This window comes from Misgurnus anguillicaudatus, chromosome 16 (genome assembly GCF_027580225.2).
Source record: "Misgurnus anguillicaudatus chromosome 16, ASM2758022v2, whole genome shotgun sequence".
Lineage (NCBI taxonomy): Eukaryota > Metazoa > Chordata > Actinopteri > Cypriniformes > Cobitidae > Misgurnus > Misgurnus anguillicaudatus.
Genome location: NC_073352.2, coordinates 30499385 through 30520846, shown reverse-complemented (window position 1 = coordinate 30520846; position 21462 = coordinate 30499385). Strand labels below are relative to the sequence as shown.

General features: G+C 38.0%; 1 protein-coding gene across 5 annotated transcripts in view; it reads left to right on the top strand.

Moving 5' to 3' along the window:
• The window catches only part of unc5a (unc-5 netrin receptor A), a 294167-nt gene that overhangs the window by 5770 nt on the left and 266935 nt on the right, over positions 1-21462 (top strand). For 2 of the 5 annotated variants that reach the window (XM_055179086.2, XM_055179084.2), the window contains exon 1: positions 234-895. The exons of 1 other annotated variant lie outside the window; for it this stretch is intronic. In XM_055179086.2, coding sequence (XP_055035061.1) covers positions 802-895 — 94 coding nt within the window. In that variant the 5' untranslated portion in view covers positions 234-801. Of the gene's footprint in view, positions 1-233; positions 896-21462 lie in introns of those variants that run through there. 2 more of the 5 variants (XM_055179085.2, XM_055179087.2) reach the window with 2 other exon arrangements.

Below are 21462 nucleotides of genomic sequence, written 5' to 3'. Positions count from 1 at the left end.
TATCCTAATTTAAAAAAAAAAAGGATTTTTCATATAATAATATTTAATATTTATATCTGGATAATTTTTAATCCAGAATTATTCCACTGCTTAATACCATTTTGATTTCATTTATTATGGCCGTGGTAAAATCTTTTACATCTTTTGTATGTTATATTTTGTTTATTTCGTGATTATGCATAAACACTTTAACAAAATCAATGTAAATAGAAAAACAGAACGCGACGCCATGCACATCTGATAAACTACACGCGCTCTCATTGACTTTATGCCCCACATGACGCGTCGTCTCCAAGGGTCCCTCCAATCCATTCCAGTGAAGACTCGGCATCCGTTCCGGGTTTTCCTCCATCGCCGCTTCATACATCGCTTCTCCTCACTTCTGCATTGCTGTACCAGCAGATGTTCGCGCACCGAAGCCAATTTCCAGCCTTTATTTTTACCGGAGCAAGTATTTGTATAGCAGCCGAGAGTGAGAAGACGCAGAAGAGCCGGGAGGTTTTCTCTCTCTCTCTCCGCACGCCTGGAGTGCATGTGTGTGTGTGGAGGGACTGAAGAAATTAAAGACGAGTCTTTATTTACCACACCTGTGATGCGCTGCTGTTTCTGAGCAACGAAGACGCGCTCATGGCTAAAGGTACAGGAAGAGGATATGTGTTGATAGAGGACTTATAAATGCACTGGCAAAACTGATCGGCGTAATATTACAAGAACCGAACGCAGAAAACAGATACTCACCCCATCTCATTTGATTTACTTCATCTCACGGACTCAAACTTAAGCGAGAGAGGTGATAAAGACATGATGCCGTTACACCTGGCTCCCTTTGTCCGCTGGAGATCCGGGCTTGTACTCGCATGGATCTGCCTGTTTACCTTCGGATTTACCTGCGTTGGTGAGTTTTTAATTAATTTTTAAGTGTTTCTGTTTCGGCTTCGACTGATAAAGACATGTGTAAGTCACGCGTAATTGCTTTTTACACAGCACGCGCGTTTTAGTGATGTGCGTCCGCGAAGAACGACGCAAAATAACACTGAGTACTAGATGGGTTCATTTGTATGCAAAATAAGTCATTTGGTCCGAATGGCGATATTGGAAGACATTTCTCTCCTTCAACATCTTTTGTCTCAATTACAGCCTCCACATACTGCTGATGCACAGCAATACGGAGAGCACGTGAGCATGTGGCTTATTTCACAACATATAGAGGGCAGCGATTTATTTTAATGTTCAAAACCAAGAATGAGATTAATAAAAATAAACCGATCTGTTGAAACAACATTTTCGTGAACTAGTACGTGCAAGTTTAATTGACAGGCTTCTGCGAGCACGCGACTCTCACGGCGAGCACAAGGCACACACTACGGTGTGAAACGTCACACGATTAGATATAAACAGTAAGCGAGCTTCTTTCAAAAACTAGATAAACATGCTAGTGTGTTTATTTATTGCGCCATTATTCACGCGTAACATTTTGTTTAGAGGCGAATGCGCGCTCATCTCCGTGCGCCACATATCCATCCTTTCTTGCTGCATCCGCAATGTTTCTGACAGCTTTACAAAGTATGTACTGAGTGACCTCCGACCATCATTAAACACGTTGTTTTTATTTATATGTTAAATGAGGTAAATATGCAGTCGTGGTCAACTCGATGTAAAGAGGGCGCGTGCGTGCCACACAAATACCCTGCTCTACTCGCATCTTCTCTTCTGTCTTTATTTTGGACACCTATTATAGCCTTTTGTTAAAAGATGTTAGCTTCATTATTTAATAAATTGTTGCTAGTTGGTTTCATTGATGCCATCATAATTATATTATTTTGTTAATTTATAATTGCAGAAATATGACGCATTGATAAAACTGGTCGTTTAAGTAGTAAGACTGTGTGTGGTTTCCATAGCTAAAATCACATGCAGTTCCACTTAAAGCAGATGCATTTCCATTTTGCATCTTGCATAATAGCTTTGCATAACAGTTAAGGGGAGATTAAAGTTAAGATGACATGTGGATTCATTTTTTTGTAAACATGTGTTGATTAAACTGCTTTTAAGAGTGTTACTGCTATTCACTCTCATTTGAATAACAATAATCATATAATAACCATAAAATAGCACTCCATAGTAATTCATTTTTTATATATTTTGTATTTAAGATCATAAAACATTAAATCACGATCAGTATTATTTTGTTATGCACACAGAATACACAGAATGTAATGTATGCTCATAATAGACACCTAAAATGAAACTGAACAGGTATTACATTTAAATAAGATTGTGCTTTATGAATACCATGCATGTACCCACAATGTGTTTTCTCTGACCGGTTTAGGCTTGCCATGATCTGTGCATTGCGCTTTGTGTAAGGAGATTTGGATAAAGAAGGTCGTAGTTGTGGGAAATAGGACTGTGGGAAAGTTGGGTTGCACTCCTGGAGGTTTTAAAGTAATCATCACCATAAAGCCCATCTGGGGATCGTAGATGAGTATCCTCAGAGCACCGTCTGAATTTCACACATCACTTGCATTGTTCGGCTTCCTCTCTGCTGTGGATAGAGGGCTAACTTGTTAAAAGTTGGGTAATTACAAATCTTGCTCTAGGACACTGTACATGTATTAGCAAACTGAATTAAGAGGGTATTTTCCTGTGCGTTAATTAGAACGAGATTTCACGTAAACAGTCATTTCCCGGAGGAATCATATTTCAAATGGAAAGACAGAAAATACGATGGCATTCACGGGGCATTTCAGACGTGCACATTATTTTTATGGATTGCAGGGCGTTGTGAAAATGTCTACAGCACGCTTTGTTCTGTCTAGGGCACTTATCTTGCTTTCCTGACGATAAAAATGGAGAAACGATCAGACAGGAACTTTCTCATGTTAGGCCGTCTGAAGATTAGGAAGTGTAATCTGAATGGAGGGGAAGTAACGGAGGCATGTGTGGCTGCAGACATGTTTAGTCCAAAGATCATACGAGTTGCACTCGGCACGGTGGAACAGGCTGACGCCGCATTTTTCTATATGAAAGCAAGCTTGTCTTTCCCCTGAAACATAATCCGGTCAAAAATAAAGGTCGCCCTGTCAGTCTTCATCACAGAGCGCACAGGAGACAGAACAAAGCTCTCTCCTCAACAATGTAGTGCCTTTTGGGAGATGAGCAACGGCTGAGCCGCGAGGAGGTTTTTTCATCAGTATATAGGAAAAAGGAATCAGCACATTTTATTTGTGATGGTGTGCTTTTTACGGTGGATCGAGATGATGCAAAAAAGTCTATGCCAGTCTCAACTGGTTTTGCTTGAAACCAAGATTTTGCAGAGATGCGCAAGTATAAACACAGTACGGTGTCAGCAGCAAGCAATTCATTGCACAAGACATGCTTTTCCTTATTGTTTGTGAACCCATCATGTACGCACTGATTTTAATGTCAGCAGCAAAAGTTATTGGTGATTTTAACTTGCATGCACAATTACACATTTAGTAGCATTGCATCATTTGCATTTAGCATTGTTTTTCATCTCTACTGTCTGCAACCCTGTCAAACAGACAGAACCTAGCACAAACCGTTTTGGGGTCACAACTGGGAACCACTAACCTATGCCATGGTTACCTGATGGAGAATGGTGCCATAGCAAGCAGATACAGCTGATAGTAATGTTGACGTAATAAAGTTTGGTTTCCTGTTTGTTCTCAAACTCTTGGAAACGTAGAGATAAAGTATAATGGCTTTGCTGTTTTGCAGTGTGTGTGAGAAAGAAATGGAAATAGACAGGGGATTTTGTGTCTGGAGTTTGTGGTGAACTTGTTTTCGAGATTTTTGGCACAGGGGCGAGCTTGCTCGGTTGTTGCTCGCTGAAAGGGGCGGAATCCGGGGTGCAGAGGAACTCAAAAGCTTTCTTATGCGGTTAAGCAGCTTCTCATGAAAGCTCCCTGGACCTTAGAGACGTGATTTTACAGTCGTCATTTGGATCATTGCAATTAGGACGAAGCCGGCTTTTTAGTATTCTAGTCATTGCATTGTCTGTTGGGTCTCGGAGAAAAACGTTAAGGGGAAGGTATTAAAATTGAGGATTTAATGCAGAACATTAGGTCCCTTAATCTATGCCAGATCACCACCATGTACAGTATTTTATTTTTTAGGGTAATTTGTTGCATGTAAAAAAAGTGATGGAAAATGAGAAAATTTTGCCCACCCAACTTGCAAGTGATAAAGTGTAATGATGCACGTAAAGGAAGTTTTTATTTATTTCTGTAGGAGGTATTGTATGATGCACAAAACCTGAAAGAAACAAGGAATGAGAAATTTTTAAGCAGAGATTTAAAGCAGATGAATGTTTGATATAGCAGTGTTGTTTGTACAGTAGCAAACGCACCGAACCCGATTACATCTGTTTTTTCTTGGCGGTGGGTGCCTTGCAATTTCACCATAATCTAAGCATGTTCCTTAAAAAATCTGCAAGCAAGGTCTGCCGCTTACACAGTTTGCACACATATCTAATATCTGTAGAGCTTATAATACATGTAGAGCATTTGAGTTTGATGAATGGAGAGGCGTGAAATTGTGTAGCAGGATCGAGGAGAAGGCAAACAGTGTAAGTCAACAGCAGCTGGCTTTCCGTAATCCAAGCGCATGCTCCATTTGATGACAAATGCGTTCTTCTTCTTATCTCACGGTGCTATATATGTCTTCTCCATAAGTGTCAAATTCAAATGGAGAAAAGAGGCGAGGGAGAGAACATGAGAAAGTGTGACGCCAACCTTTGGGGTGAAGGAAGTCTTCTATCAGCCCACATCAGATCTCAGAGGAAACGTGCCCTTTCGATTTAGTCGTACACTCGTAGCTTGCTGAAAATAGGGGCTATTTTAAGGGCGTTTATTAGAGGTCGAGCGATATTGGATTTTGTTGATAGAAAAACTAAAGTGGCAAATAATTGTTTATGAGAAAAATCTATAATTTTAATTTAGTGCTGGGAAAACTGATGGATGTTTTATTGATGATAATCCTGAACTTTATTTCAAAACAAACCATTAATGCATTTTAAGTATTCCTGTAGCTCAGTTGGTAGCGTATTGCATTAGTAGCGCAAAGGTTCGATCCCCAGGGAATACAGATAAATGTGTGTCAGCAGTGTGTGGACACAACCACCGTACAATGAAAAAATTCCACCCCCTCTTTCTTTTTAATAACCATTAAACCAAGGCAGTCTCAATAAACATGCTGTTTTAATTATCTTGTTAATGTGATGTCACACTGATAAAGCCCCACCCACAACCACTTATTGACAGTCCTGCATTTCCATAATGTATGCTGTCCGCCATATCTCAATAGTGACGTAGTATTCCAACACTGAAATCATATCTACTTTAACTGAAATAGGGATGGGACTAGGGCTGGGCGGTATGACGGTATATTCCGTTAACGCGGAATAAAATGTCTGACGTAACAGATTTTTCTATTCCGTCTATTCCGCGGAATGCAAATAAGTGGGCGTGGCTAACTCTGCCCCCCAGCATGTTAGACTGTGTGTGATGGAGAAACATGTAAAATAGTTCACTTATAAAAAATGAACGAGTTATTTGTGTAATTTTTATAATAAGTGCCAGTGAATCCCCCGCGGGTCACGCAGCGAGACTCTTGTCTTGCTCGCTTTAGCGCTCTCTCGCGCTCTCTCTCTCTCCTCATGCAGCAGCCGGCCGGTCTCTCGCGTGCAGACTGCAGAGGTCTATCTAGGCAAGCGCAAGGAGCTGCGACGCCAAATAAAGAGTTCTTCTCGCACATAATGCTATTGCTAATAGTTGTAAAGTTTTCTGAACTTTAAGCAAGCCAAGACAAAACTCGCGTTTATATCAGTGACACGTGCGCTGCTGGAGCGATGTAGTTTGACGCACCATTTACTTATACAAACATATTTGATCGGAAAGACGAGAAAGAGATGCAAATGTTAAGGTCTAATAGAAAGTAAAGGGTGTTAAGACCTTAAAACAAACTTTATGATCATCACATCATAGCACCTGTCACATTTATAATATCTAGAGCTTCTTCTCTCATATACAGATATTTATCCTTTCTGTAGGTTTTTGCATATATTTATACCTGTTCATTTTACATATTGCCTATTTTTAATGTAGTGTATGCATAAATACAAAATACAATGAAGGCATACTATAGCTTCAATGTCTATAAAATTAATAACTCAATTAAAAACAAGATTCTGTCTGATCAAGACTTATCTGTTGTTATCTTCTGGGCATTTTCACCTTAACATTATTAACTTTAAATTGCTCATATTTTAAAACTGTGGTGAGCATTTAGTTAAAAGCTATAGTGAGTGGTGTATTTCTGTAAATTTTTATCATCAAAAAACAATATAAACTGAAAAACATGTATACCGTGAAATATTCCGTTCCGTGAAATAAATTGACTCATTCCGTGAAATAGATTTTTGGTCATTCCGCCCACCCCTAGATGGGACGATTACCGGTTTCATGGTTAATCGCGATAAAATGTCCTGGCCTTTAGTATTATCATTTAAAATTTAATTATCATTAAAACCGTGTTTGATTACCATGATTTTGAAAACTCGCGGTAAATCCTGTCCAGCCAGAATCAGTTTGATGCAGGGGCACACATGCAACATAGTTGTTTGCACAAGAAGGCATTTAAGGGATAATGTATTGTATTAATTCACGGTAAACTTATTAGACTGATTTATTTATTTTTTTACCACAGAAATAATTTCAGGGACATGAAATATTAAATTGTGATTTCCTAAATTAAAGCTTGTTCAAATGTTTTCAGTGTCTTTTTGAACATTTCCATCTCATTTTAACAAAACCATGATAATATTGATAACCGTGATAACTTTGGTCACTATAATCATGATACGAAATTTTCATACCGTCCCATCCCCAAACTAAAAAACGCTTACTGGGTCGCATTCACTAAGCATGCTTATGCACAAATTTGTGCGTGAGATGTGCGTACAGTTGTTTTCATAAACAAATCGTAGTTCAACAAAAACTTTTGTATCAAAATGTCTCCTAAATATATGCAAAAATTCAAGAAAACATAAAACTCGTACGCAATTAAAATAATGAAATACTAGACTATAATTATAAGGTTAATAATAATGTTGATATATAAAATTGACATGATTATATTTTATTTTATAATATTATATTATTAAACATAATCTATATTATTATTATTATATATTATACATTATTATAGCCTACTTATTTTTTCTACACATATAAAGAAAATGCACATAATGACAAATCTTCACGCTTTCCTTCCTAACTTTTTAAATCTCTATATGAAAGCGTCTGCTTAATGCCTAATGTAAACGTCATGTAAGTGTATTGAGAAGTCCGAAGGTCAATCACTTGATTTCCTGTCTGTTTTATTTTAGATAGGCTACAGATGTGTGTCTCTATCATATTATTTAAATGTCATATTTGTTAATACATCCAATACTTATTTAATGTTACTCCGGTCGGTGGACAGCACTGGCTTCATCCAGCTACAGCAAAACCTCCCAAATAAAAAATGCAAAGCAAATTGGAACTTTGCCGATAATAAATCTGATCATGGATTTCTTTTCAAGCTCTTTTGTTTTTATGACAAACTGCTCTAAAATTTTCTGTGGACCAGCCTTGCACTGTGGAAAGCCCTTATATGGAGCTGGTTTGGGTGTGTTTTATGCAAATTATCAACTTTGTGCACGCAGCCGCTCATGTAGAACTCTCCAAAGTCACTAACGTAAGAACAAGTATAAGAACAAACTCATGTTGTGAATTAGGCGGAAAGTTTTCATGAGAAGTTCAAGTGTACGAAAAACATACATAATTATTAGTGAATGAGACCCAATGTCTTTTTTGGTTAGGGAGTGAGGAGCTGTAGCTCATTTGCATTTAAAGGTACAGACACGAAAACAGCACGTTAAGTCTTCACAGACACATTCCGGGCACACCTGAGACTATAATTACATCACTTAAAAATGGGCGTAATAGATGTCCTTTAAATACACTGTGGGTCTCATTGGATAGAAGTGTCTGACAAATGTATTATTTTGTAACCAACAAAAATGTGTAATTAGTAAATAAAATGTATAAATGCTTGAACCAAAAGGAATACTTGGAATGCACTTAAATAAACTCCAAATATTAGTCGACCTCTAGCGTTAAGCTCTCGGTCAGATCATTGGCTTCAGCACCTGCTACTTCCTGCGGGTGCCCTTCAGAAAAGACGAGGTCAGCATGAGGAACCGAAGATCAGCGCTGTCACCGGAGAGACTAATCGTGTTCTTCTTCCCTAAGGTGCTGTCAGTGGCCAGAGAAAGCTGGAGTAGCGTTGACCTTGAGTCCATAGATGCTTTAATGCGCAGATGCTGCACCTCGGCACATGTGAACACTAGCCTTCCCCTGAAGAGATAAGAGTGCATTTCCCAAGGTGCTTTTGGTTTAACTTGCAGACTGTGAGATCTAAGTAAGATCGGTCCTCTTTAATGACGAACCATCTCAATAGACTCAAGCACTTATCCCACAATACTAGCGCAACAAAAGCGAGTGTTTTTTTTTCAGTTGTTATTACTCCATAGGGTTTGTTCGCTGGCGACGGCGAGCATAAACATGAAAAATTTGCAGTGGCACTCGGCTCGCTCTCAGCCCATCTGTGGTTCATCATCCAGCATATTTAGGGTGGTTTGGGTATGCTCTTCATTCTCCCGTGATCAATAACCCTCTAACTGTTTAATTGGCCATCAATCAACGACGGAGTAGAGTTTAACCCAGAGGATCTCAATCCCTGCCTTTTATGGAAGTCCTCTGGGTCCTTTTGTTGCCTGTAAGATTGCCCAAGTCGCTTCCCGAGGAGTGTTATTTGTATGCGCCTCACACGAGTGCTCCAGAGGGCTTTCGCAAGGGAGCGTTGTCTTGACGACTACCGTGTTGTAGGTTGAACACTCAGCCAGCCCATAATACAACAGGGCGGAGTCTCCTTTTGAACGCATAATATGTCTGGCATCAAAAGAAATGACAGTGCATCGTATTGATATTTTGCCCACTTCAAGGCTACGGAGCTTATGTCTATGTAGTCATGTGTTCATTGTAGAGGCTTATGGAGGAGTTTTCTGGGGCTTAATGTACTTGCTAGACCTTTGTGTTTTTTGTGATAAAGGACAAACTCATCTGTGCAGTTCCTGGCTTACTTCAGGGTGTTTATAACATGCTTTTCAAGAATTTTCCACATTAAAGCAGACAGCTCTTTGGTCACTGAGAGATATTGATATTGAATGTGATTGGGATTTTTCAGTGAATTATTTTTCTAATTGGAATTAGTTAAAGGTTGATCATGAGGGCATGAGTTCAAAATTTTGCTCATACCATTGAGACTGAACAAAACCCCTAAACATCCTAAAGTTTGGTATATGGATGATAATAATTTATTTTAAATTATTTTAATATTTTGGTACTCATCGTCATGGATAGGGTTGGGTATCGTAAGAAATTTTTCGGTTCAAATTCCGGTTCCAGTTTACCTAACGATTCCCGGTTCTGATTCCGATTCCATTATAATAAAAGAAATATGAAAAATAATGCACAATACTTAAACAATTTTATTTGTGTTCAGGGTTTCCCGCAGAAAATTAGTAAGTCAAGGTGGTAGGGTTGGGCGGGTGGTCGCGGCCGGGGGCGTTGCAATCAAAGGGGTAGCTCAAACAACAAAAATCACCAGCTAACTTTTTTTAAATTTGCAAGAACTATAGACTAATAAAATAACAGGCTTGAATAAACCCAAAACATAAGTCCACGTACAGTTCTCATGGACACGTGTTTTATCAACTGGTTTTCTTCCGACCATTTCGGCCGCTTGCTTGCAGTGTGAAGCGCATCCGCGCTATTCTCCGAGATGCACTTGACAGCCTTTTGTGCAGCAATTTTTTTGTACGACCTAGTTAAGGCGGTAGGGTTTTCCAGCTTAGGCGGGCCACCCGAACTGCGAAGTGCTACAGGAAACCCTGGTGTTTATTAATCAGTGTCAAAATATTTTAAACAAAGCATATCATTTTAAATTCAATATCAAATTTTACATTCAGTGTTGAACTTGAACTTATTGAGCAAAACAATTAGCATTTTGCTAAAAAAAAAATGTCTGCTTTTTCTGGGAGAAGGTGAGACCTTTCCTGGCTTATTGTATCTCCAGCTGTGGAGAAAACCATCTTAGATGGGGTACAGGAGACTTTCACGCACATGTATATTATACTTTGCTTCATTGTTATATCTTTGGAAATGAATCCACACTTTCGACTATCTTTTAGACATTTAGACGTTGACACCAAGTATACAAAGCGTTCCTTAGCAGTGCAAGTGTTTTCTATGGTAAGCTGGGTTGATTTGGTTGCATGACTGTAAACAGTGGCTCAATGTATGTAATATTCATGAGGTAAGACATGGCTGTTTTTGAACGCTCCCAGCGTCTCTGCATTGCATTGGAACCACTTTTAGAACCAAAACTTTAGAATTCCGCCCGGTTTCTTTGAAAAAAAAAATGGTTCTCAGTTTTCAACCCTAGTCATGTTACAGGCCATAACAATATCATATTTTCTATAAAAAGTGTCTTGTACCAAAATTATGGAACAATCTGCCTTTATTTATTAAAAGAGTGTCCAGTGTCTGAGTTCAAAAGTCATTTGAAAACGTATGTTTTCTTGTGCGTTTAATGCCTTACTGTATGAATGTTCTCTTGTGTGTTTTAATGTCTTGTGATAATTTATTTTGAACTACTGTTAATAAACATAGATAATTTTGTACTGCACTTTGGTCAACCATGGTTGTTTTAAATGTGCTTTATAAATGAAATAAACTTTGTAATAAACGTGTACAGTAACGCTAATAGTCATGATTTCCTGTAGTCTGAATTAGTCAGTGTCAATTCTGTTACTCTCAAACTCTGTTACCAAGGTAGAGTAACAGTGTTGACAATAACTGGCAGTCATACACAGTGAAACACATAATCTCTCGTCCCCTCTCTCACACAAACATACATGACACTCAATGCTGTTAATCCCTATTCGGACGGGATTAATTTTACATGGAGAGGTGGGGTGATGCAATTATTACCAGTGCTTCTCTGCGATTTTAGTCCCATCCGAATGTCCCATCTTAGTAATCATTACGGACATTGTCAGTAAAGATTACGGTGACATTTACCTTCTGTAATAAGGTCTGAGAAATTAATAAACTAAATTAGTAATACTAATCCTGTGTGAATTAGAAATGGGCGATAATTTGCATGCGATATCATGCGCATCTCGTCAGTAAAGCCGGTTTCATAATTAGAAGTAAATCGCCATCAGCTGCTTTCAGATGGAGCGGCATTTACTACACAAAGTTGTAGTTCACTGACAAGCTGGACCATACCGCAGGCAATACGTCCGCAATACAATTAAATGCGTAATTGCGTAAACAAGATATAACACATATATAATTTGTTTATTATTACTTTTAGGACCAGATTTACTAGCAGCTTTCGCCAGCACAAACCATCATTTTGGCGTTAAATAACAACTGTCGGGATTTACTAAGGACGCGAAATGGATAATTAGCGTTGAAAAGGTGTGATCTAGTTATTTTTGCAACTTTGCGATTTTGCAGCAATTTGTTCGTAGTTTACGAGGCGGCTAATTCGTATTAATTTGTATGATCACATTCATATATTTTTGTATGATTTGTCTTTGTCCCTGTGCCGTTGTTGTTTGGGGTGGGGTTTCGTTATTGTTCTTTATAATAATTGAAAGTTTTTGTACAATTCACTTCATACAAATTTATACAAATTAGCCAACTTGTAAAATACATACGAATTCTCGTGAGATCAGACTGGCTAATTATTAAACATAGCTTTCGCCTTTTCAAACACCTACAGCACACTAGATGATGGCAACTGAAAATGCATGGATCCAGTTTCTTTATGTGCTTTGCATGATATATTAATTGCAGTATTTTGACGTGCGTGTCAGTATTAGCATGTTCTTATATTGGGTTGAATAACAGATTACTGCAGGCAGGCCGTAGGTGGTGTGAGCTCTTGGATGGCAAGGATATTTTAGGAAGAGTTGGCTGAAAAACAGCAGATACATGTCCTCTTAAAGTGATGATGTTGACAGGGAAGAAGGCCTACTAACCTTTGCTCATTATGTTCATATTCTGCACAGTTGTGCCTCAGGGTGGCAATTCAACTGAGTCAACATCGACCCGTAGTTCAGCTCTCACTCGGCATGCATCACGGGATGCAATATCTAAGTTTAAACATCTGTTCAGAGACAATTTTTTTTTAAATCAGAATATTTAATTTTACATATTGTAACACTTCTGTCAGATCAATAAGTAAATAAAATGAAAGCCTTTTAATATAAATTTTTATGTAGCTAATGCTGCATAAGGCTCTGTACTGGCTCCATATACTGTGCTTTGTAAATACACAATGGAAAATATGCCAGCTTTGTCCGCATTTGGCAGATTCTTTTATCCAAAGTGACTTACAATACATTGCATTACAAAGTATACATTTTTATCAGTATTTGTGTTCCCTTGGTTTGAACCTATGACATTTTGCACTGCTAGCACAATAGGTTACTATGCACGAGCATGTTTGTCTTAAAGGTGAAGTATTTAATTTGTCCACCAGCTCCTTCACCAATATAAAATGTCTCCCCTGTTTTCCATTAGTCAAAGGAAAAGATAGACCATTGTTTAAGAAAGTGATGCTTTGTTAGGGGGGTTAATTCCTCAGATAAATTGCGCAATATTTTAATAGCCTCACAGGGCAACAGCGTTCACACTTTTTGGGGGAAATAAACTATGAATTATCTAATTACCTAAATTGTTACTGTGTTTTAGGCAAGGATATGAGAAGCATTTCGCCATCGCCAAAAATATACACTACTAAGTTTTGTTGTTGTCAGGACAATTAATGAACGCCTTTTTTTGCTTTCAGCTTGGTTAGGCTATGTGTCAGATTTACAAAGCGGTATTCAAAACTAATAGCCTAATAGCTTGGTTTGTTTTGAAAAACTGTCAAGCAGAGGGGAAACAATAATTTTAATAATTTGAAATCACAGTTTATACTTTATTTCTACTTTTATACTTTTAATACTAAAAATAATCAGAGAATATATCCACAGTTACATGCAGTGGCGGCTCGTGACTGCTCATCCGAGGATGCGCTAATTCAAAATAAGTGTTCGGATTGTGATGTGTGTGGTTCCATTTTCCAAAATATGTGTCCTGCGTGTCGAGAGGTCCTGTGTGCATCACATGTTTTGTCAAAATAAGTGCCTGCTGCACACGCGTCAAAACCGTTTATGATAAAAGATTTTCACGTTCCCAAAATACAAAACTCTGATTACGCATGAGATTATGCGAGTATCTGGCAAACGCGAGCGTCTCTTTTATCATAAACCCTTTAGACGCATCTGCAGCAGGCACTTATTTTGGCATGACACGTCAGGGTTTCCCGCAGAAAATTTGTTAGTTAAGGTGGTAGGGTTGTGCGGGTGGACGGGGCCGGGGGCATGGCAATCAAAGGGGCGGGGCGTACGCATCATGATGAAAATATTTTTATTTAAAACACTCAAATAAAACTCAATTTTGAAAAAACTATGACAGAAAATGAACACATACTAGATTATTAATGAATTAATTGTTTTATCATCTGGCTAGTTATCCTCCAGACAGTGACGGACCATGTCTTTCTCTCATTTCGGCCATTGGTGCGCGTGTCGGCTTGCGGTGTGAAGCGCGTCCACGCTATTCTGCGAGATGCACTTGACGGCCTTTTGTGCAGTGAATTTTTTTTGATGACCTAGTTAAGGTGGAAGGACATAGTAGACATAACTTTTAACGATGAGTTGAAGATGTTTAACTTAATTTTTTAAGTTAAAGTAGCATACAAATTAAGTTGATTTTACAAAAATGCTGATTTTTTTTACAGTGATGCATACAGTTTTTTAAAAGTAGAATTGTAGTAGTGTTTGTGTAACTCAACCGCTAGAGCATTGTGTTGTTAAAGCTAGGGCTGTGCGATATTGCAAAAATGCGATATACAGTACCTTATTAAATTGCACGATAAAATATACGGTATACAATACGGTAATGCTTTGCATTTGTAAAATCAATTTGAACTTATTAAAATATGTTTTATAACTTTTGTGCACACACAAGATATTTTTTTCTCTTTACTAAAACTTCAACTATGCATAACCTTTCTAAGTATAAAAATTAGGGGTGTCACGATTTTCCAAATACTCGATTCGGTTACATTTTCGATTCTGATGTCACGATTCAATTCGATTCTCGATTTTTAAATGATTTTTTTTTTAAGACAAAAAATTATATGCCATTATTATTATTATTATTATTATTATTATTATTATAGTTTCACATTAACATGCACATTGCGTGCTTTTCCTCGCATGGGGGTTTGTGGGCTTTACTTTACGCGAGAGAGCTTGTAGAGAGAGAATTCCTTCTTGCACGCAGATAGACTTAATGCGCGCGTCTTGGACTCCTATTATCTGAACTAAAACCGGTCGTCATAAGCAGCTGCGCTTCTCTTTGTCTCACGTGCATGCGCATCTCACATCTGTCCAAAGTCTAAACATAAACTAAAGTAATAATCCTTACGTATTTGTTCAGTTTTATGCGTTTCATGCGAGCTGAGGCAAACTATACCTTTTGTTTAAAATATAACCCGCTGCATCTTGGCGGCTCTCTCGGGCACGTGCAGAGAGTTGCGCTCTGTCCGAAGACAGATCACTAGGTAGTAATCCTGTTTATGATATGCATTTCAAGGAGTTGTAGCAATTAGGGATGCAGCGATTAACCGGTTTCACTATTAACCGCGCTTTAAAATGTCACGGTTAAGTAACCGTAAAGCCTCCGCTACACCGGGTGTTTTTATTTCACGCACGCACACACAATCCAGATCCACGAACCACCAAGAGGCGCGTGCGGCATGCGACATGCTTGTTAGCGCACTGTATGACAAAGCTCCGCGTTCAAAAGAATATGTGCGCGTGACACGTCTCTTGGTTGTTCGTGCATCTGGTGTGTGTGTGTGTGCGTGCCTGCACGGGTGCGTGAAAGAACCACACTCCAATCGGTCTGTGCAGCATTAAAAACCTCCTCCTCGCGGATCAAATCCGGGCGGGGCTCCTGGTGGTCTGACTGCATTTAATAACGTTGAATTATTTTAACGTGTTAATGATTTATGAATTAATAGCCTGAGTTAACACGTTAATGCTGCCAGTCCAAAATGACTCGCAGAACCCAGTCCAGGATGACCCGGTGTTATTATTCGTTTTGAGAGGCTCTTATCATTTTTACTAATAGTTCAAACAAATCAAAATAATATACATTTAGTTTTTTTTTATATATTTATAATATATTATAATATTATAATATATATTCAGTCCAAATATAAAATTACATTTATTCGAAAGATCATTAAAATGAATAGCCTACAGGTTTCAAAAGGCACCTATACTGTTTAAGTCAAAGCCTGCTAGGTTATTATTATTAAAATTTGTCCAAGAATTACAGAAAAAATACACAAACTGAAAATACAAAATAATTTAGCAATTGTTAAAAAATTTATTCATGTGATTTTTTACATTAATGTTGTAAAATAAATTAGTCCATTATAACCGTAATAACCGTACAACCGTGATTATTTATCAGACTATAACCGTACCATCACAATCTATAATCGTTGCATCCCTAGTAGCAATACATCCCTCGTGTTTAAAATATAAATCGCGTTCCGCTGGATGGATGTTTTTAAAGGCACTTCTGAGAGTTTATTTTCCCCCGCTTGGCAAGCTGACGGGACGTGACATGGGGGCGTGGGAGCATCGACGATCCAATTTTTTAATTCGAAGTTCGAGGTTGTGACTTAATTTCGATCGATTTCGATTTAAGATCGAAATTGTGACACCCTTAATAAAAATCATTGAGTTAATGCAAACAAAGCATATTGGCGTATGCACATCTGCGATATTTTGACTTTTTGATATATTGTGCAGCCCTAATAAAGAACATGTGTTTGATCCCAGTAATTCGAATAGCTATATTAAATATGGTATTTTTCTTAAGGGTCATTTTTAGCTGTGTTATAGGACAGTGGTTATCAAACTGGGGTCCGGGGCCCCCAGCTGGCCCGCAAGATGGTTCCAGGGGGGGCCCAGTTTTATTAAATTTTTAAAAATACATAAATTTATGTGTAATTAAACCTTAAAAAAATAAGGCTACTAACCAACAGCACTACTTTGTATAACTTAATATGTTTTGTTTAATTAAAAAATAAATTAAAAATAAATGTAAAAAATTAAAATATAAAAAATAAATACATTTTCTTTGGGGGGCCGCGAAAGGAATGCACTGTACACAAGGGGGGCCGCACGCGGAAAAAGTTTGAGAACCATTGTTATAGGAGATGTAAAAATCTTACATTCAGTCAAAACTCTAAGAGTTGGCAAAATTAACTCGTTTACTACTTGCTTTGGCAACAATTTTTATTAGTCTCTAGCTTGTGAAAAGTGTGTGGGTTAAACATTTAATTTTCTTCCTTTTACTTTAACACAGAGTAGTTATGATGCCAGCTGCTTGCGTTAAGCTCGAGTTGTGTGTGAGATGTGGTGGTAGCAGACAAGATTTTGGGCTTTCAGAGATTCTAGAACAGCATTTCTTGGCAAGGATGTATGAAGCATTAAGGCTGCTGAAGTAGATTTAAGACTTTATGCTTGTATAATTAATCATGACAGAATTGCTCGTTTGGTGAATATGTGCAGGGCAATGCTGCCTAATATGGATACAAAATTGAGCGTAAATGTGTTTGATATATGAAAAGCATGCATGTAAAAGCCTGCACTTTTAATCTCTAAAAAGCACATGCGTATTTTTAATAGTGCCTTTTAATAGCGAAGGCGTGTTAAAAGGAAAAAAGCGGTCTCTTTAGGTTTTCATTTGTTTATAGTAACCTGGGGTTTATAAGCTGTGTTTGTTTATAAACCTGATTATGTCTGTCAAATTAAGAGATAAGTCAGTGCTATAAATTTGTGTTTGTATGTCCTAAATGACTTTGATCATATTAACTAATTAATGTTCGTATTTGGCAGTCATGCATGTTGAATGAGGTTTAGTAAAGGAGTATGTTTGTAGCGCTGGCAGACAAATGCAAATAACAAAGAGCGTTTTGAACCCTCGCTTGAGATATTCCTACAAATTCAAATGAGTGTGAAAGGCCCTGCAACTCCTGAGACTGCTTAAAAGCAATTTGTGTGCAACTGCTTCTAGCTTTTCACCAAAACGAAGCCAAACATATCAGATTAATTTTCAGTGTAATCACACACGTTTTCAGAAATGGCCTGCTGAGAGGCTTCACGTTCGGCGAGAGTCTCCTGGGAGTGTAAGACTGAAACGCCGGAACATATAAATTAACAAGGCCTACTGTTAATTTTCACTCTCATGCTGGAATTGAAGCTCTTTATGTGGGATTTTGTAACCGTAGGTTATGATGTCATCGCAATGAAAGGTTTTACAGTGCCGGGTGTTTTTATTAAGTCACTTCTCGTCCTTAGAGGTCAGCTTGGTGTTTTATGTCTTCAGGTGATTCTTATACATCTATAGTACCTTAAATTATAATTCCCAAGTTTAATATGAAAATCTGAATTGTTAATAATGATTAATGTGTACTGGAGGAACTGTGAGGGTTTGCTAATGTAAATTGGTGTTTTTAATAACTTAAAGCCTTAAAGGAATATTCAAGGTTATTTACAAGTTAATGTCTATTTTAATAGTTTATTCATGGAGCTGCCAGCTTGCCTCCAAGGCATCCATTGTAAGTGCATTACTGTAAACACATTTTCCGCTTCAGACTGAGGATGAGTCAAAATAATTTTCCACGGTAATCGGCAACATGGCACAGATGCAGTTTATATGTTAGGCTGTAGTAGTAGATACAGTAAACACAAATTTTCGTGTAGGGTTCGGTTTTGCTTTGCATTTTGATAGACAAATTGACAGAAAAATGGTCAAAATAGATGTTATGGTACCATTTATAAAGTAGAGAGTTCATATTAGTAACTCAGAAGTAGATATTGGTACCAAAGATTGCATATTAGTACCTCAAGGATGCATATTAGCGCCAAAGCTCTTTTAAAGGTGCAGTGTGTCACTTTTTAAAGGATCCTTTGACAGAAATGCAATATAATCTATATATATATATATATATATATATATATATATATATATATATATATATATATATATATATATATATTATATTTTATGGGCACTTCCCCGAAAAACCCCGCCCACCTGTCAATTAGCGGTAGATGCTAGAACTTACAAACATGTTTGATGCGCTGGATTTTCCCAACTGGGTCATGAGTTGCATGCGGTAAGTAAGACTGTCTTATGATGGAAATAGGCGCGTGCATATTATATAAATGACAGGAACATGTATTGAATAATAAGTTAAACAGTGTTGTATAGTGTTGCATGACTCGTACTCGCTCCTCCCGCGGTAGTTACTCCTCCTATTTCATTTTTTCGTACGTTATTGGAAAGATTCTGTAAAGCTAATATTTCTTTTATAAATCTGATTAAACCAAAGACTCGGAGATATAAAGGATGTAATACTACTTCAGATTAACATCAAAAATGCAGAAACAGCGTGTTTTACGTGAGCTTTAAAAGCAGGATTTAGAACGAATATAACCCGGAGTTAAGCGCAGTCTGAAAAGCCTAACTATGGAGTTAAAATAGACTTCATTTTAACAGCACAAAACTGAAAATCATATCTTTGGGAGATCCTCGCTGTGAAGAGAATACTTTGAACTTAATTAGTGGTTGTGTTTATGTTTCCGACCAACCACAGCCGAGGTCCATCTTGTTATTTAAAAGATTGTTTCTTTTCTCTATCAGATGTCTGAAATTATCTCTCGAGTTCAGCGTGACTCAAGTAGGCCGTCTCTCTGCCTGCAGTTTGAGATTTCCTATTTAAGTCTCAAGAAAACAATCCAGACGTTCACAGCTCTCAACATTTCAGGTCTGGCTTTCTCTGAGAGGTCTTTCATTGATAGCTGTGTGAATCATCTCCTTTTTTCCTCTCTCTGACTCACTTTGGTTAGTCGAGATGTCGCTGATGGAAACTGTGTAGAGGTGTCCTGGCCTTGTCTCACACTTAACTCTCAGGATGCTGATAATAAAATAAATCCCAGACCGTTATATTTAGACCCATATGTTTCTTTACGCTGAAAATAGGTGTTTTTATGTCAGATCAGGTTATGTGCAGCTCAGTTGATAACATCTTTGGCTTTCGTTCATGAATTAACACAGCGTACAAAGAGCTTAGTGATTCACGGTCACTTTACAAATGTACTTCATTATAGCTGACATAGAAATATTTATTGAAAGTGTTCTTTTGTGAAAATCTGGGTTAAAGTGCAATCACAGTTTTAAAGGCAAACCTGCTTACTTTTTATTTAATTGTGCTTTTTATCACAACGTACCTGCAGGAAGATTTTTATGGATGTATTTGCTGCACTGGTTTTGCTTTAATGGTGTTGCATTTGAACGTTGATCGTGCCAGATTCATTCCTTATGAAAAGACCCAAAAATAACACATATAAACATCTTCGCTGATTGTATTTGCTTTGTTTTTCATGGTTTAGGGTTCTGGCCATGTTACACAGTATGCCTGGCTTGGGTAGCATCTGCTATGTGACAGATGAATATCCACCGAAAACCAGATTGAATGAAAGAAGGCATTTACCCCTCTTTTTTAAAACTCGATAAGCCTATTTTGATATCCAAACTGTCCACAATTATATGGGTAGTTGCATTTGATGAATTGCACTCAAAGCTGTTTTTCTGTTTCTATCAGAAGAGACCTGTGACCTATCAGTTGGGAACTGCTGTGATAAAGCATTAATTAAAGATGGCACTTTGTATTATCAAAATAAATACTCCTACTTGGATACAATAAAAAGGAATAAAGGGGTTTGTCGCAATCAATGCTTTAAAAGATAAAAAAATATTGAAACCCAAACAGAAGGAAACACAAAGCCTCTTATTTTTATGAATGGTTTATGATTCCCTATAGACCCCTTAATCGCCCACATCACTGTGACGTCATCGCTCCGGCTGAAGGCAAAAAATTTGTAGGAACTTATAGCCGGCGCGCTAAAAGTTTGAGATTTGGACTTTAAAATGTCACCTTGTTGTGTTTTGTGCTGCCCGAATAGAAAGAACAGCACTTTTGGTTAAAAACTAAAGCTTTACCAGATCCATGCAGACATTCCACCTCAGCTTCACCCATGTCCCGCCTTTTTCCCATTTTCGGTTTTCCGCGAGTGATTCGCGGTGACGCGCGGCCAAGATGGCGACGGCAGGCAACGCCTACTTTAAGCTTCAAAAACGATCTTCACAAACCCAAATGGGTGATGTCGTCCATATTTTTTTACAGTTTAGGTCTGCATGAACAGGGTGGGCAGTGACATGCAAAACACGTTCACAGAAGAGGAGCAAAAATTGCATACATATAATTATTGCATTTTTGGTCCTACGCCTTTCACAGATGACATATATTTATAGACATACATTTAAAAACGTTACCATAATGATTGTTATCAGGATGTGAGGAGACATTCAAATGTTTTTGGATCAAATCAGATACCTTTGCCTTTAAAACAAATCAAGGAGTTAGTTAACATGGTTCAGTTTGTTCTTTAAAAACACACTTGCACTCAATTAAATGGTATGCATTTCAAAGAACGTTTGAAAATGTTTACTTTTAAAGAAAATAAAGGCACACTTGCATACCTTCTTTAGCTAAGGCCAACAACCAATTAGACTTTACAATGCTTATTACAGAGCTTAAGTGCACCGTTTCATGCAGTCTTAACTGCAACGATTTGGTAAAAACACTTGCTTTTAAATACACCACACCTGCGTTGGCTGGCTTGGCTACACCTGCGTCTTTGTGACTGATTGTTTTTAAGCAATTCAAGCTGTCACAGAAAATTCGAGGTTGAGCCGTGATAGCTCATACTCTTGGTTTCTCTCTCGCACCCTTTGTCCCTGCCATGTCTTCATGTCTGAAGGCCACACCTTTGTCTGTAGGCACAAACAAAGGCAGACAGTCTAATGGACAGGATCCCTGTGATTTCGGCCCCTTTGTTCCACCCCACGCTATTAGGAAATGCCATTAGTGCTCTGTCAAGACACTGATGGTTACTGACAAGACACTGAACTCTCCGGTCAAGAGAGCAGCCTGCAGCCATAAGTGTGTCACCAGCCTTCTCGCATGTCTCTGGGTCGCGGGGATCACCTTTGTTCTAACTCTCTCAAACAGGACAGCTAATTGAACGACGGTGGTCAAAGCCGGTGGTCCACATGAGCT